The following is an 18,108-nucleotide window of genomic DNA, read 5'->3' as shown; positions in this document are numbered from 1 at the left end:
ACATCTGAATAATAAACAAGGGCTAAATAATTATCAGTTTTAGATTTTTGAATTTTTAAAAGATTTTAAAAGAGCCAAGAGTTCCATAATATTCTGACTCCAAAAATCACGGATGTAGATACATAAAACAAGAAAGGGACCAGGGTGAGTTTGGGGTTGAGGTTTTTATGATCTCTGAGATAGCAAATAAAAAAGATTTGCTATCTCAGAGATCATAAAAACCTCATTCTTCTCCTATATCCCAACTATGAGAAGTAGTCAGCTTCTTCCCTAATGTACTCAAAAACATTAGGGAAGAAGCTGACTACTTCTCATAGTTGGGATATGGGAGAAGAATTTAATTATGTTTTAATTAGTGGGAATGATGAATTCTCTGAAATGGTGCATTCAAATTTATACTATTAAAATTATTCTTATATAAAATATTCTATTGGAGATATCAATATGAATCTGACTAATGTGACCATTTCAAGGGATTAATGATTCTCCCTAATATAGACCTAGATGCAAAAATGAAGAAAAAGGTATGAAGGAAAGAATAAACCATGTGAACTTTTCTCTTCTGAACCAAAGGAGGATCCTGCCTTTGCCTGTTTCTGTGTCTCTGTCTCTGTCTGTTTCTCTCTCTCTCTCTCATTCACACACATATACACACACATAATTTTGAAATACTAATACATTTAATTTAACAGGAAAATTGAAGAATTGTGCTTAAGAAAGAAGATAAAGTTGAGGAAGGAATATTAAGTAGCAAAACAAGTTTTCATTTCAGATGACAGAATGTAAAAGTATTTAGAAGGAAAGAAAAAGGTATAAGAATTATTAGGGTATAGAAGAAGAAAGTTCAGGAAAGTCAAGGTAGATCACTTTAATGAGATCACAAATATTGTTCACATTCACTCCTTGTTTCTTAGACTCTCCCCTAAATAGAAAGAAGGGATGGTGGAGGGCAATGAGAGCAAAATGTATAAAAGATTAAGAGAAATATACAATTTTTAGCAATTATAACAATAAAAGAATTATATGAACACATCCATAAAATTGAAAATGTTCAGAATGAGACATACATTTAGATTTACTTTGAGTGCATTTGCTACAAAGAAAATTTTCTTTGGTAAGGAGGGAAACTAGTGATAATGTTAAAAAATAAATAAATAAAAAGATTGAAAAAAGCATTAAAGAATCATTTTAAAGCCATTGAAGATAAGAATTTGACAGGAAAACAAATAGCTTTGGAATTAACAAACTGAATTTATTATATGCTTTGATAAAAAAGTGAATTTATTATATGCTTTGATAAAAAAGTGAATTTATTATATGCTTTGATAAAAAAAAAGTTACTATATAAAATTCTCTATACAAAAAAATTATTTGTTAATGATGGTCAAGGTTGGAATAAGAAAAAAATCTAAAGTGAATTTTAAAATTTTAACAATTTTGTTACCATAATTGATAATGAATCTATCCACTCTATTTATTTTGTCACAATTTTAAGGAAAAAACTCTCTTAGATTCAAGTAAATAATTTACTTAAACAATATGGTCTTATTAGTCTTTACTAATTTAAGAGTTCTTTAAAAAAAAAAAAAAAGACATTGATGTCAGTTGAGTAACAGTACTGATGTTTTTTCCAGGTTTTGATGTAATTTTCTAGATAGGCTTACATCATTTAAATAGTTAAACTTTATAAAATAATTGAAGCCTATCATACTCCCAGTCCATTATTATTCATAATCCTGGATAATTTCTAGCAAGTATGCTTGAAAATTGTTAATGATTCCACAATCACTATCAGTCAGTAATAAATGCTGGCCTTTCATGGACCTAGTTGACTCTGAAGAATATGAAAATACCAATTCATATATGTTTCTAGGGAGCAGCTGCTAAAAAACAACTGAAATCCTTAGTTACCTCCATCTAAAAATGTAATTTGGAAGTCAAAAGGTAAAAACATTCCATTTCATTATTTTTGAACACCTTAACCTGCTTTAAACTCAAGAATTTCTTTTTGACAACAACAACAACAACAAAACAATACGTTCAAATGGGTTGATAATACTTTGTCAAGGAAATGTCTTTAAAACTTGACTACATGTGTCAAAAATATAACCTGAGAAGGAAATGACTTGGCTTAGCTGGGGTATATTTAGAGCAGTCTCTTTAGAATATCACTGATATAAAATGAACATTGTAAGGCCCGCTTAAAAGTTAAAAATTAAAGTAAAAAAAAAATAAAATAAAGCCAGTTGGCTTATGCTAAATTGATCAAAAATAGATGAGGACATTATTCATTTAGCTATTGTTAAATAAGAAAAGTGAACTGACAGTTATGCAAAATAATTAAAATCTCTCTCTGAGAGTGGACTTCATGAGTAAATTAATTACTTCTCTAGTTATCAGATGATTCTTAACTCTCAGTACCAACAAATGACAATGTTACATGCAATTTATTCTTTTAAATAGAGTTGATGACTGGGTTTTTTTTTCCTTTCCTTTATTATTATTATTATTATTATTTTGCTTTGATCAAAGTGCAAGTACTAAATTTATGACATTTTTGACAGTTTCAAATCTTTGATCCTCCTACATAACTAGTTATGCTTCTAAAGAGTAAAGTCACTCTAAAGCCTTTGAATAGTAAACTACTCCATGCATCTGTGATTTCATCAATATGATACTCTTAGAATCCATCCACTTTCAACTGTTTTAGGGAACTCCTACCCATGAATTCCCCCATATTAATTGCAGGAGATCCCTTTCCTCAACACCAGGGAATTCTCTTGGGATTGTTTGACATCACCAGTATATCAGTGGAGAACATGGATTACTAGATAAGGAGAAGGAAGGGAACAATGTTTTCTTGAGCAAAAGGGCCTCTCTCATGAGGAAAATACCAATATAAGTTTGCTCAATATCCATAATGTCAGTCTGCCTCTATACTGGATAAAACATCAATAACAAGGTATCCATCTTTCTTAAGCTTCCTTACATTAAATCAACTAACAGATAAGATAGAGGAACAAATTAATGAATGAATGACTGGATCACTGAATAAATTAATGAAAAATGAAAATTGTTTGCACTATTCTTTGCTAGATTTGTCCAAACTTTGAAAGGATAAAGTATGCACAAAGAACTGACCAGTATTAGCGCTTACTTAATATTATAAAACATGGTTCAGAGTGCTAGATTCCAACTCAGAGGAAATCTGGGTAAAATAGTTGTCTACTTATATGGCCTTGGGCAATTGTCTAAGAGCCTTAGTTGATTCAGCTCTAAATCACAAGACTTAAACTCAAAGGCTTCTGAAGAACCTTTCTTATAATCCTAAAAGTAAAATTTGATTTGATTTGAAAATTTTAAATTTGAGAATTAACTCTAAATTCTAAAACTAAAATTTGGTAAAAACAAGAAAAGAATGGATATTCTAAATAATTGAGATATGAGCTCCTTAAGGAGCACAGTTTTGTGGCAAATACAAATAGAACCTAATATGGGATTGTAAAATGAGCCAACCATTCTGGAAAGCAATTTGGAATTATCCCCAAGAATTATAAAACTGTGCCTAGCAGTGCCATTACTGGCACTGTATCCCAAGGAAATCATAAATGAGGGAAAAGGGCCCATATATGCAAAAATGTTTGTAGTAGCTCTTTTTGTGGTAGCAAAGAATTGGAAAAGAAGTGGATGCCCATCAGTTGGGGAATGGCTGAACAAGCTGTGGCATATGAAGGTAATGGAATATTATTGTTCTATTAAAAAAAAAAAAGATGAAGAAACTGATTATAAAAAGACCTGGAAAGATTTTCATGAACTGAGGCTGAGTGAAACAAGCAGAACCAGGAATACATTGTACATAATAACAGCAAGAATGTGCGATGATCAACTATGATAGACTCGATTCTTCTCAGAATTTCAGTGATCCCAATAAAACTTTGGGCAGAAAATGCCATCTGCTTTCTGAGAAAGCCTAAGAAGCCTGAATGTAAATCAATACAAGCTTTGTTCACGTCTTTTTTTCTTTTCTTTTTTTTTTTTTTTAATGTCTCCCATGATTTTTCCCTTTTACTGATTTTTCTCTCCCAATATGATTCATAAAGCAATGTGTATTAAAAATAAACTTACTATAATGAAAAATAAATTAAAAAGAATATCTTAGGAAAAAAATAATAAATTATGATTCAAATCCATATAAAACATAACAACAACAAAAAAACCCAAATAGAACCTAATAGCAGACGGTCATAGGATCATAGTCAATGGACTTCTACTTGAATCAATCAATTTCTTGAAAACTTCTGTCAGCAGCATGTGAATAAAGGACAAGTGGACCATTTGGTTAATTTCTCCAAAACAGAACAAAATGATGAAAACACTATGCAAATATGCCTTTGCTTGACCTGAGCTACTTTGCCAAGGGAATGCTGAGAAATTATCAAATGCAATATTCTTTTCATTAACCTCCATCTATAGTTGACTCCACTACAGATCTCCTGAAGAAGTTAGATTTGTGAAATGATTTACTTAGGTGTCTCCATAACACAATATCATATACCTCTGTGACTTGGTATATAAACACACCAGTTTAACAATACACATGGTTTCTATGTATCTCAGGACAACTATGGCTATTTAAAACCATACACAGGGTGAACCTTTACAAATAAATTATTACTATTCTTTACCAAAAGAAAACTACTTTGCTATGGTGAATTGGAGTGACTTTCTTTGATTCCCCCTTGCTTTTAACAATAGGGTATGGAGCAGCAGAAACATGCAGGGTGCAGATTTATATTTTCTCTCGTATTGCCACAAATCAAGTGTAGGTTTATCAAGCTGTGAAATATATTAAGTTCACAGAGTTTTAACAAAGGGTTACCAACCACAAAAACCCACTGTGAATCAAACTACTTTCAGATGTCCTTTTAATTATATTAAATGAAAGTTTGGGTTGGCTTTGATGCTTATGGGCAAACATCTAAATCTCTTGAAAGAGCTGCTAAAAGTACTCCCTGTTGCTATAGTTAATATACTACATTGTATGCACACTGCTAGCCAATTTATTCCAGCCACTTTAACAAGGATATCCAGCCTGACAGGCCACACAAAATAGTATCAGAAGTCAAGCAAAGCACAAATCATTAGAAGACTCAAAAGTTGTTTGACATGCACCACGGAGTTCTTTGTCATACAGCCAATTAAGTGACCAAACAAGGAACTTGAGAATCCTCATTAATTTCTTCCTAGCAGTATAAATGGAGGTTAGAATCTTTCTTGTCATATGTACCACAAGCAAGCAAGGAAAACTGGCCTAATTCAATTTGCACTCTGTCATGAAGATGCAAGTAGCTCCTTTGGTTCACAGGAAAGTAATACTACAAAAAAGAAAGGAAATAGGCAGAAATGTTTATATCACACACACACACACACACACACACACACACACACACACACACACACACACACACACACACACAAACTCAGCATCTGTATCATCTGGGAAGGAATATTATGCATTTTTTTATTAATCAATAGATTTAATGACTTTCAGTCCTAAATTGCCTTAGAATACTTTGACATAGGGCATATGGTTTTTACAAAATAGCCTAATGCATGTACTTTCGATGTACTAGCAAATAAGTAGGATCGGGTAACTAAAGAAAAAATAAGTGATGTTTAAAACTTTAGAACTAAAAAGACAACTCTTGTAAAAGACATAGCTATCTTAGAGTTCAGTTAACTAATGCTGAGAAGGGAAAAGAGGGAGAGAGAGAAAGGGGAGGAACAGTTAGAAAGAAGAAGAGAGAAGAGAAAATGTTAATTCACCTGCTACATTTCTGTTTTATTCTATGTACCTCATGTTTGATTGCTTCTCTACCAGATTATTCAAGTGACAGCAGGTTCCAAAAGATGACTCAGTAAGTATATATTAATATGAGAACTTCAACTTATCTATCCCATTATGCAATGTTCTGTTTCTCCAGGGAGCACATACTGCCTCTCAGATTTAGAGGACAAAGGAAGCTGATAATCAAAAAAAAAAAAAAAAAATCACTATGAAAACGCCATGCTTTTGAAGTTGCATTAAGTTGCCAATAGTTCTTGATAATTCCGATCGAAAAAGATACTGATGACTGGCAAATGTTTTAGATGACTCACTACCACATATGCTTCAATGGATGGGTGATCTCATCAATGTGGGCACTCTGTAATTGTACAGATCAGTACCTAATCTTGTCTTGTGATCTGGTGGAACTCGTTCTGAAAAAGTTCATGTAGGAGCTCCAAATAACTTGCTAGGAGCTTTCTCTAGGTCTTTTGCTATAGTTTATATCCCAATGAATTAGGCGAGCTTCTCTTTGATTATCCCTCATTCTTCACTACATAAATTATCAGACCCCTATCCCAGTTATAAATCATTTGGATGACATATATCATGCCACTTGTGTATAATTCCTTTTTTGGTAACTACTGCTACTTCCTGACATCTGCCATCCTTTTCCTTGTTGCCTTTTAGGTGACTTGTGACCTTGTTGTTAGTGTTAAGTTATTTTGACTTTCCATGATTCCATTTGAGATTTTCTTGGCAAAGATACTGTAGCAGTTTGCCATTTCCTTCTCCAACATATTTTACTGCTATGGAATAGAGGTATACTGAATTAAGTGACTTGTTCAGCTAGTAAGTGGCCAAGGCTAAAATCAAACTCAGGCCCTCCTGACTCTAGGACCAACATTTTATTTACCATATCACCTAGCTATCCTCTTATGACTTAATTCATCTTAAAATGGTATTCCAACATTCACAGCCATATGATGTCATTGGAAAAACACTGGTACTCAAAAATAAATATGGTCTTAAATATTTACAGTATTATTTTATGTGATAAAAAGGACTGGAACCAAATTTGTCACCCATCAATTGGAGAATTTTGCACAAATCACAGTATATAAATGTAAGGAAATATTGTACTGTAAGAAAGAAATTCCAAATATAGGCAACTCAGAGAAACATAAGAAATGTAGTAATATGAGAAGTGTATGGAGTGAAGTAAACAGAAATAGAGTAAAATGTATAATTAATATAATAACTAAAGTGAAAAGAAAACTAAAAGGATTAATTGAAATGACCATTCTTGGTCCTGAAGATAACAGAAACCTTTCTCCTCTTAGCACAAAGGCAGAATAGTTTAGGGACAGAACATTCTCTATATTATCAGATAGTCATTGTAGCCTTTGCTTTTGCCTAACTGCTTTTTATTATAAAGGAGGCTTCATTTTTAGTAAGTACAATATTAATAACTAGAAATTTTTTTAGTCATCAATAAAAACTTGTTATTGTTATTTTTAAAAGATACCTCTTTACTTCAGGGAAAAACGAGGCCATTCACTAAAAACACTGTACAATTTCCCAAAAATGTTTCTCTTCCTTGTAATTAAACCTGTTTCTAGTTCTTCAGTTTTATGTTAAGTCCAGTTTTCTGTATGCAACATCTATCTGATGGACTATCTCAGTGATTTGTGTTTTCGTTTATTATTGTTTAGACATTGTGGGGGGGAGGGCTTGGGGCTAAATTAAGTATAACTCTGGAATAAGCATCATTTTTCATTTCTTATTTATCTTATCTCTTCTGGTAGGAAGGAAGGAAGATTTTAGGATTTAAAAGAAGCTGTGATGATTGGAGTGGAGGAGGTTGAACATTCTAGAAAGGAGGGGAATCCAGAGAGAATGATCAGAATCAAGAAATACAGCATCCAGTTTATAGAACAATCAGGAAACCTGTGTCACTGTGTCAAAAACCATGTATTAGGAAGTGAGATATAAGAAGTTAGAATAAGTGAAAAAATACTATATTTAATTATGGCAAATGTAACCTAGCCTACTTAAGTGGTTGACTAAGAAAAATGGGAAAGAGGCAAGTTAAAAAACAACAAAAACCTTTACATTATTGCCTTTTCTTAGAGAAATTCAAGAAATAAACTTTTATATAGTTTGGTGACTATAATGACTATATTACCTCTTGGCTAAGTAGAAAATCATGGGAAATATGAGAAACAAAATATTAAGTAGAATCTCTTTAACAAAGCATTGGAGTAGAGGATAAAGGAAGATTATGACAACAATTCATAAATAGTAAAAATAAGTAAAAGAGAAAACAACCTTGCAGGATTCCGTGGCTATAAAATATTTATATTTTTATATGTACAGAGTATAATTCTCCACACACCCCACACTCCCCCCCCCCCCTGAGGTTAAGTGACTTGCCCAGGGTCATACAGCTAGGAAGTGTTAAGTGTCTGAGACCAGATTTGAACTCGGGTCCTCCTGAATTCAAGGCTGGTCCTCGATCCACTGCGCCACCTAGCTGCCCCTATAGAGGATAATTTAAAGCAGATTTTGCAATAGTACCACTATATCAGTATTTCTAGTCTGATCAGTGAAAACATTAATACCAATTTTCTTAATTCATAATATCACAATATCAAATATGAAGAAGTGGTAATGATACTTAAGAATAAATTAGGAAGAATAAATGAATCACTCTAAATACATATGAAAGAAATCCATGTTTAGGATGACAATTTTAAAAGTACTTATCATGAATTTTTTTTTTTGAAATTTATCAAAAAAGGAAAGATTTTAAAAGATCACAAATGATACTTGTATATGAGAAGAGAAGATACATTAGTAACTAAAAATCCATGAGCTTTTTCATTTCAATAAAATTTGCATGAGAAAGGTCTATTTATGAATCCAGGATATGCTTTATTAAAATACAATAGGGGAAATGCAGATTTTCAGAGACAATCTTCTAAACTGGACCAGATATTCAAAGACTATTGCCTGAGAAGCTGAGACAATATACAAAACTGTTGTGGTTTTTTTGTTGATTTTTTTTTTCACACACACAAAAAGAAAGACTATCAGTTCATAATCTCTCTCTGAAAAAAGTATGTGTCCAGCCTAGGTAAATATTCTATTATAGTTGCAATTATGGGGTAATTACAAGATCATCTCTGAGTACTAACATCAAACATCATAAAATAGGGAGACATGCTTATATAATGCATTCACTAGTATCACTGAAAAATCTTTTGTGAAGTCCAAATAGAATGGTTTCTTATTGATGATAAGATTTTCTAAATGCAACTACCCATAGATTACATCATATTAAATACAGTGAACTGAATAGTGCTAGAAAGCTTCTTCAATGATATCCTCTGTAATTCAAAAGACAGTGATTTAACTATCCAGACTAAAAACAAAAGTGGCTATAATCCAGATTAAGACAAGCAGATAAATTGGCTCTTTATTAAATTAGTCTATCAGTATATATGTGTACACAAACAAAAATATGTATACATGCACATATGTAATTACTATTTGTATATTATATATTTTAACCACAATTTTACTAGCAAGATTACTTTATTTCAGGTCAAGATGTCACAGCCTGTGATGAATCAATCCAAAAAATTACAAGATCATTGGTTTTAGAAATAAAGGGGGCATTAGAAATTATTGAGTCTGATGCATTTTTATTGTCTTTCTACACTTTTACTTGACCTGCTTATCAAATCCCAAGAGCATAATGATCATCTCCAGGCAGTTGATACCCACATATAGCTCTAGACTCCTTCTTTGAGTTACAGCCCCATATTACCAATTCTTTATTGGTTATTTAGAACTGGATGCCCTGTAGGTATCTCAAATTCAACATGCCCCAGAGATTATTAGCAACCTTACTTAAACAACCTTACTTTTGACAAAGTTACTATCATTCTTCCAGTTATCCAGATACACTTTTTTGGTGTTCCTAAATTACACTCACTCTACACATTTACTTATTACAACTTGTCATTTTTACCTCTCTCCACATCTTTTGCATAAACCTCCTTCTTTCCCTTCACAAAGCTATTGTACCAGCTCTTTTATTACTTCTTGTCTAAACTATAAACATACATTTTTAATTACTCTCTCTCAAAGTTTCTTCTCACCCAAGTCATCTTCCACATAGCCACCAAAGGGAATGTTTTAATGCAGACCTTTGACCTTGTCTTCCTCCCTACTCAATAAACCCTAGTGGTTCCCTCTTACCTTTGGGATGAATTATAAATTCCTCTGTGTAGCATGTAAAACTCTCAACAATATGCCTTCTTCCTGACTTTCCTGTCCTATTACACATTATAACTTTTCATGCATTTTATGATCTTGCTAAAATGCCATTCTGCTTTTCTACACAAATAATACTTTACCTCCCATTCTTTTGCACTGCCTTCCCATGTGTAATTGATATTACCTCTATTTCTCCCTCCTTCTGCTTCTAGGAATAGTTGCTTTACTTCATGGCTCAGATCATGTATCCCTTTCCACATGAATTCTTTCTTGGTTCCCCCAGCAGCTAGTACTTCCTCAGGCTACTGTGTACCTGTTTTGTCTAAACCTAAATACACATACATAATTTTCTCCTTTAGTATATAGACAAGAACTGTTTTATTAGCCTAGTACTACCACAAATGGTAAATGGAAAATGCTACTTAGTGAAGACTTATTTGTATATGTGGAAACCAATTCCTGGAGCAGTGAAATAACTTTATTAAGTTCATACAAGTATTAGGAATTTAGGTCTTCTGAGTATTAGTCTTACTTATCTAGAACATTTGACTTTCTTGTAGGTGCCCTCAAGATATATAAAAGGGCAAATGGTAGACTTAAGTCAAGTATGAAACAGTACCAAGGAAGACTTTTGTGTGTAAATGGCATAAAAGTTATAGAGAACACTTAAATGAGTCGATGAGCTCTCCACTGAGTTAGAGTGTGGGTTATCAAATGGACAATATGAATGTTACCCATGTATCTAAAAAAATACTAAAAGAACTTGAGGAAACTTTGAATGGAGAATTTATGTAAAGACTGACAAGAAGTATATGGATGTTAGGAATGATAAAGGAACCCATAGTATTTAAATTATACTTATTTTAAATAACTCATAGGGGTATCCCTAGCTTGCAGTATAGTATCCTCAATACAATAAGAATATTTTTGAATAGAGTATTTAGAATCTTTTGAATAGAGTACTTAAAATATTTTTATATTTATGTAATTTAGTGTTGAATTCTTTAAAAAAAATCAGTCTTAACCTTTTATCTTTCTATATCTTAAAATACAAAAAACAGGGGTGGAAGAAGAAACCCTTCACAACTAAGTTAACATTGCTGATTTTCTTGTTTCTCTTGAATTATTTTAAAATTCTCTTATGGATCAATTGGCTTAGGTAGAATAATATATTTCCCATCCCTGTAACAAAAACATTGAATCATGTGAGAAACCCAAGAATTCCTAAGCACCTTTTTTCTCAGACCTACACAGGATAACATGCTTGTGAGTCATCTTAAAGACAAAAGGTGACTTTCCCATCAACATCATGTGTTAGCTTTTCAATAGATTTAACAATATAAGGTTCCTTTGTATTCTCTTGTGTAAAAGTCCTTTTCTGTAATGAGTCACTACATAGGGAATGTGCTCAAGGCGTGTTAATAATATTTAATTATGTCATATATCAATCAATTTCTGTTCTCTGGAAAATGCTAATAAGGAGAACCACATTTATCATCTTGAATAATGCTGACATTAACTAATTTGGTTTTCACCTCCATTTATTTTCCCTGAAACAGTGATATTAACAAAAGCTAGATTGTAATAGTGTTATTGTTCAGTAATTTTTCAGCTGTTTGACTTTTTGTAACCTTATTTGGGGTTTTCTTTGAAAAGGTACTGGAATGATTTGCTTTTTCCATATTTAAATGATTTTAGAAATGAGGAAACTGAGGCAAAAGGGTTAAGCACCCTGCCCAGAGTCACATAGCTAGTTAGTAAGGTCAGATTTGAATTTAGGAAGAGGATTTATGACTACAGACTGCAGGAGTAAGATAGTTTAACCAATAAATCTAGACAATTTAAAATTTTGTCATTGATTCCTCGAATATCACATATTTTAGTCAAATATCTAGCCAAAAATAAACTTCTCTCATTGCTTGTCATCACCTTTTATTTAAACAAGTTTTAATTTTATATTTTAATTAAAAATAATATATATGTATATATATATCCTTTGTCACATAATAAAGGTTAATTTCATGTTTAATTCATAGATTAGTTCAAAGTATCAAATAATATGAGCTAAAATATTTTATAACTTAAATTTCATCGTTTTAAGAAGTGAAATTTCTAAAATATTTGTATTTTTATGAAATCATAATTCAATGATAAAAATGAAAATCATCATCTATTTCTTTTTCACCAAAACTATCCAATTTTGTCAGATGCATAGTAAACAGCAGAAATTTTTATTCATAATCAATTATAGCACCAAAAAACAGCTAGTGAATAAAACATGTTAATTTTCCATTAGCAATATTTGCTTGAATGATCATGAACTTCATGGACTTTAAATACTGAAAGATGAATTATTCAAGATACCTTCAATTCATATATCATAGAATATATATCATATCTTATATATATCAAAACATATCAATGGTCAATACCACTAAAAATAGCTTAAGTAAAAACTGCAAAAAAACAAGTTAATAACCAAGTGACTTGACAATTTTCCATGATCAAAACTTGATATTTCTCCTAAGTCTTTAACTTGTCCTGCAAATATTTCAGTGTCATTTATTTTCCATTTTCTATGTATTTTGTAACTTCCTTGTTTAAAGATTTCAGATCTGAGTATTGGCTAGCTTTAGAAAGAAAGAAAGGAAAAGAAAGAGAGGTTGAAAGAGAAATAAGGTGGACATTTTAATGTTTTTTCTTTTACATTAAAAAGTAAAATATGGCCACACCATAAAAGAAAAAGTATATTAATATTCTATCAATACTGAATAAAATTGAATGGTTCTCTACTCTTTATAGCTGAAATTATATAGCACCAAGGAACAATTCAACATATAAGAAATTTGAAAAGACAGAAGCATCTGGGGGAAATTTAAATAAGATAAGGTAAAGGTGCTTTTATGGGAATTATGAAGTTAGCATTTGCTGAGGACAATTTATAGAGCAATCATTTTATTATCTGGATTTCCCATTTCCCTCATACAATGATAGTGATATATGCACATTTATATATAGCCATACACATATATGAATGATCCAGACACATCATTATTTCTAGTCACAGCGAGTTCAGTATTTTGTAATTAAGAAATAAAAGAAACAAAAAACTCAAGCACTACCCAATTCAAATTCAGAAGAGCATCATAGGATCTGTGGTCTTGATCTGTATTTATTTAGGTAGCTATTTTATACAGTGGATAGAGCTCTGGACGTGGTGTTGATTTCAAATATGGCCTCAAACACTTACTAGCTTTGTGATACCAGGCAAGTCCCTTTACCTATGATCTATAAAAGGGGAGAATATTAGCAACCACCTCCCAGAGTTTGTTGTGAGGATAAAATGAACTAATATTTTATAGGGTTCTTTGTAAACTTTAAAGCACTATGTAAGTGATGCTATTACCTTCTCTTGTTATTTTATGAGCCTTCCCAAGAGATGCTACCCAATAAATATCTGTTGAATGAATCCATGATTCCATCCCCACCTTTCTGAAGAATTCAGGCCTTAAAATAAGTACCCCAACTCACCTCACAGAACAGTTGGCAATCTTCCCATTTCTGATTGCATCTTCCTTTTAGTCTGGATATCTCTGTTCTACAAAATATAACCTTCCCCGCCCCCCTCCCTCAAACCTGTTTATATCATGAGTCTCTCATATACTTTATATTTCTCCCCTTCAATAGAAATCTAATTTTAATGGATTGCAGCCTTTATACATTAACACATATTTTATCAGTTGCAAATACACAATACTAACACCACAGACAATTCAACAATTTAACACATTTATAAAAACACTGAAAGTACCTGGACATAGGCTCTGCAAGAGCGCTCTCTTTTCTGAAGCTGATTCCATAAAGACAGCAGGTTAAACACAGAATAGAAAAAATAAGTTAGTGATAGAAGAACCCAAGAAAAAATTTAAAAGAACACATCTACGCAAAATTTATTTGTGAACTATTTTCTAAAAGAGTATGACAGCTAAGCAGCAGCAAAATATAGCAATGACTTAGCAAATGGTAGCCCAAGAAATCCTTTCAAAATGATGGAAGCTGAATAATAACAAGCTATTAGTTATGTCAAGAAATCTTGCAATTAAATATTAGTAGGACTTAATAAAATGAGTGCTTGTTATTAGATTGAAGTTATATATTATATAATAGCGTTAGTTGTGAATTACAGAGAAGAAATGAAGACGAAGTAAAACAGATTTTGGCAAATGTTTGAAGCCCTTTTCTCAAATGGTTTAAGTTTATCCTATAAAATACGAATAAGGTGTGTACCAAACTATAAGTTCATACAGGTAACCCATTCTGCATGAGAACTATATATTTTGTATATATCTTGTGTGTATGACAAATGGAAATTTTACAGAGGCAAAATGGATTTTCAATTATGACATCATCATGAGGATAAATACGAAGGGACAAGCCATTTCGGGTTGAAAAACTTGTGATTTCTTGATCTGATAATGCATTTATCATCATTCCTTTAAATCCCTCCTCCCAAAAAAGATAATTATACATGACTTTAGAAATTTTGTTTGTTAAGAAGTATATTTGGGGCACAGAGATTTTATATTTTTCTGTACAGAAGATCAAAGATAATTCTTTTTATATTTTATAAACTTTAAAACAATAAAATAAAAACATAAGGAATGCTATTTGACCTAGCAAAAGAACAGAGCAAAAATCTTTGTAAATTACTTCTTTTCTTCAACTATCCATATTTCTCCAATCCCTGAGAAGCCCAGGTTATTGAAGGAAGAAATCATCAGGTTTTAAGAAGCAGCTACTCTGATGCCTTTTGTCTTCTAAGCACTTCTTCCTACTTTAATTCATGCATTCTTAACTGCTCATAGAGCAAGAAAGAATGAGTGCAAGTAAATTACAGGGTCTGTCATTTGGATCAATGACTCAGATCACTATTTTGCAGGCTTCCCTCCCTCCATACATTCTGGGATTTCATTACTGAAAACAATTGATTTGTACTAAGTTGACTTTGCAAACCTAACAGGATATAACTACTTAAGGGAATGGTTGAGACCATAAGAAATGAGAGCAAGCCAGCAAGCATGGGAACAACCTCATGGATCCCAACTGTTTAGCTCATCATGCAAATTAATGTATGACAAACCGCATCATACAATTGAAAAGAGCCAAATGGGAAACAAAGAGAGGAAAAAAAAAAGCCTCAGAAATGAAAATTTGACTGTTATGTCGTTATTTGATATCCAGAATAGGAAAGCTGATTAGCTGGAGCCAGTTAGAATGTGACATTAATTGCCAGCTTTACCTGATATTATCAGACATCAACATCATTTTAAATAAAGATAAGCAGTATTGCTTTAACAAATCATGTTATGGATAGGTAACATTAATACGAATGACTACTTCTAGTATACGATCATAACAGTTGCTGGCAGCAATATTCATTAAATAGTATCAACTCAGCTTGGGTAATAACACACATTAAATTTCCAGCATTCACAGGTTCCATGGATATCTGTGGCTTGAAGAACTATTAAGAGAATGGCTATTTAAAAAACAAAACCAAAAAAAAAAAAAAAAAACCCACAATAAAACAAGCTAATGACAAAAAACCTTGATGCTGTATTATAGCCTCTAATAATAATACACATCAAATATAATTAACAATATTTGTCTTCTACGGCTGACTTTTCAACACAAACATTTGTCATAAAATTATCTGACTAATCTATAGTGAGCAATTAATCTTTATTTCCTTCTATCTTGATGAGACCTTTCCTTCAATATGGCACTGAATAATACTGAGTTGAGGAACCAGTCTGTTTAGCCATTTTTTCATTTTAAAGGAGTAAATTTATCTTTGGGAATTCCATAGTAGAGACTTAAGTCTTGTTTTCTTAAATAGCAAGACTGTCACTGTCTTTTAGCAACTAAAATTTGGTACAATATCTTCCCCTTCTATCACTTCATTCATGTGCAACATTCAGTGAACGCACTACATTTGAATGGAGCAAATGTGACATACTTTTACCAGGTAGACTGTTTATTCACCTCTTGAGACTATGGAGTTTCAGAAAATTCCATTTCTTCTCATACTTAGCATTTACCTGGCCCTTTATATTTTTCCTTACAAAAATAATTTGAATACTTTCTTTTTCAACCTATAAATTTATTGGCATCCACTAGAGAGTGATGATCAAATAATAATGGTGTTACTATTAAATCTAGGTATGCTTTAAAATTTTTTAATGATGCAAAGTCCTCATAAATATTAAATCCAAACATTATATAGCATACTAAAAATGAAAAACAATCTAAAATTCTTTATGTCTCTGAAAGGAAAAAAATCCCTCAGAAAATATATATATATATATATACACATGCATATACACACACACATATAGATATAGAATTATATCTACATAGAGATACATTAATATAGGATATATAAGTATGGACAAAAACATATGCATGTATGTGTGTGTGTGTATATGTGTGTGTATGTGTGTGTGTGTGTGTGTGTGTGTGTGTATGCATAACCTTCAAATGTCCTATTTCAGACTTAACTCTACCACTGATTCAGGGTTTATAGAGAGAACATTTTCCTTCTTTGCTCTTCTCTCTTTTATTATTTTTTGCTTTTTGATGACCTAGATGCTCACCTGTCATATGTATTGCTTATTAGCTTTAACATTAGATAAGGAGGAGAGATAAATGAGTAAAATCAGTAATGGTGCTAAATTCTAAATCACATGTATTCATGTTCACTTAATCCTCCAATATTAGGTAAAAAACAAATATAGTTCAATATTGTGGGGGGAAAAGAGACATAATCTATTTTTTTTCTTTTTAAAAAATTTAGTTTTTTGACCAAAATGAAAAGAATATAATTTCTACACATTAAATTACAAATCATACTGACAATAGTGGGCACACCCTGACTACCCTGGAAAAAACTATTCATTTGCCAAGAAGGAAAGACTCAGTTGCTTTAACTCCATCCCATCTCTTACCCTTCATCTTTGCTGCTTACCTTGTTTAAACTACGTGCAGCACTGTCTTTTCCACCAGGAGTCAAGTTTCGAAGCTGAACATCCAGCAAGCCTACCAGTTGATCCATTGCACGAACTGAGTAGGTGATATCCCCAGCATTCAACTGATTTCTGGTCTGCTCAGCAAGCTCCCTGGCAATGTTAGCAGCTGTCTCACCAGACTTCAACTACAGTTTTGAAAACAAGAAACAGTGGAAAGATATTTATTACTTAGGTCAAGACATGCTCTTCTCTAAGGCTTCTTTTGGTGACTTTTCCAACTAAAATATGTAAAATCTAGATGGAATTAGGTAATCATGAATAGTACATATTTGTGCCTCTACTCCTAACTGGATTTTAACTATAATCAAACAAACAAACAAACAAACAAAATCTAAAATTCTGTGTGTATACATATACTTTTTTAAAAAATTGAGGTGGAAAAGGAGAAGGGGAATAAACTTATAAATGTATTTCTATAAGAAAACTCATATTGGGAAATTTCTTTCCATTATTATAGATCAGCAACTCCTGTGCATTTTAAGAGTATTAGAAAGTCACCTAGGGCAATGACAGTTTTAAGTGGCTTGCCATCTGCTTTGTTGTTCAATTGTTTCAGCCAGTATGATTCTTTGAGACCCCATTTGGGATTTTCTTGACAAAATTATAGGAGGAGTTTGCCATTTCTTCTTCAGCTCATTTTATAGAGGAGGAAATGATCGTATAGCTAAATGACTTGATCAGAGCCTTACAGCTAATACGTATCTGAGGCCAGAAGTACGCTCTATACCCAGCATTCTATTTACTGGGCTAGCTAGTTGTCCACAACAGTAACAACTAGCATTTATATAATACTAAGTTTTGTGAAGTACTTTATATATTTTATTTCCTTTTATCCTGTCAACATCCTTCTAAAAGTTGGGTGTGACTCATTATCCCTGTTTGACAGATGAGAAAATTGAGGCAAAT

At 32.1% G+C, this 18,108-nt stretch overlaps 1 protein-coding gene across 20 annotated transcripts in view; it reads right to left on the bottom strand.

Annotated features, from left to right (window-relative positions):
- Window positions 1-18,108, bottom strand: part of ADGRL3 (adhesion G protein-coupled receptor L3) — a 1,041,133-nt gene that overhangs the window by 290,425 nt on the left and 732,600 nt on the right. For 18 of the 20 annotated variants that reach the window (XM_074272799.1, XM_074272781.1, XM_074272789.1 and 15 more), the window contains 2 exons: window positions 17,142-17,327; window positions 13,926-13,964 (listed from right to left, as the gene is read on the bottom strand). In XM_074272799.1, coding sequence (XP_074128900.1) covers window positions 13,926-13,964; window positions 17,142-17,327 — 225 coding nt within the window. The remainder of the gene's footprint in view (window positions 1-13,925; window positions 13,965-17,141; window positions 17,328-18,108) is intronic. The other 2 variants (XM_074272787.1, XM_074272793.1) reach the window with 1 other exon arrangement.

The sequence above is a fragment of the Sminthopsis crassicaudata genome, chromosome 6, assembly GCF_048593235.1.
Source record: "Sminthopsis crassicaudata isolate SCR6 chromosome 6, ASM4859323v1, whole genome shotgun sequence".
Taxonomy (NCBI): Eukaryota; Metazoa; Chordata; class Mammalia; order Dasyuromorphia; family Dasyuridae; genus Sminthopsis; species Sminthopsis crassicaudata.
This window is presented reverse-complemented; position numbering and strand designations above follow the sequence as displayed.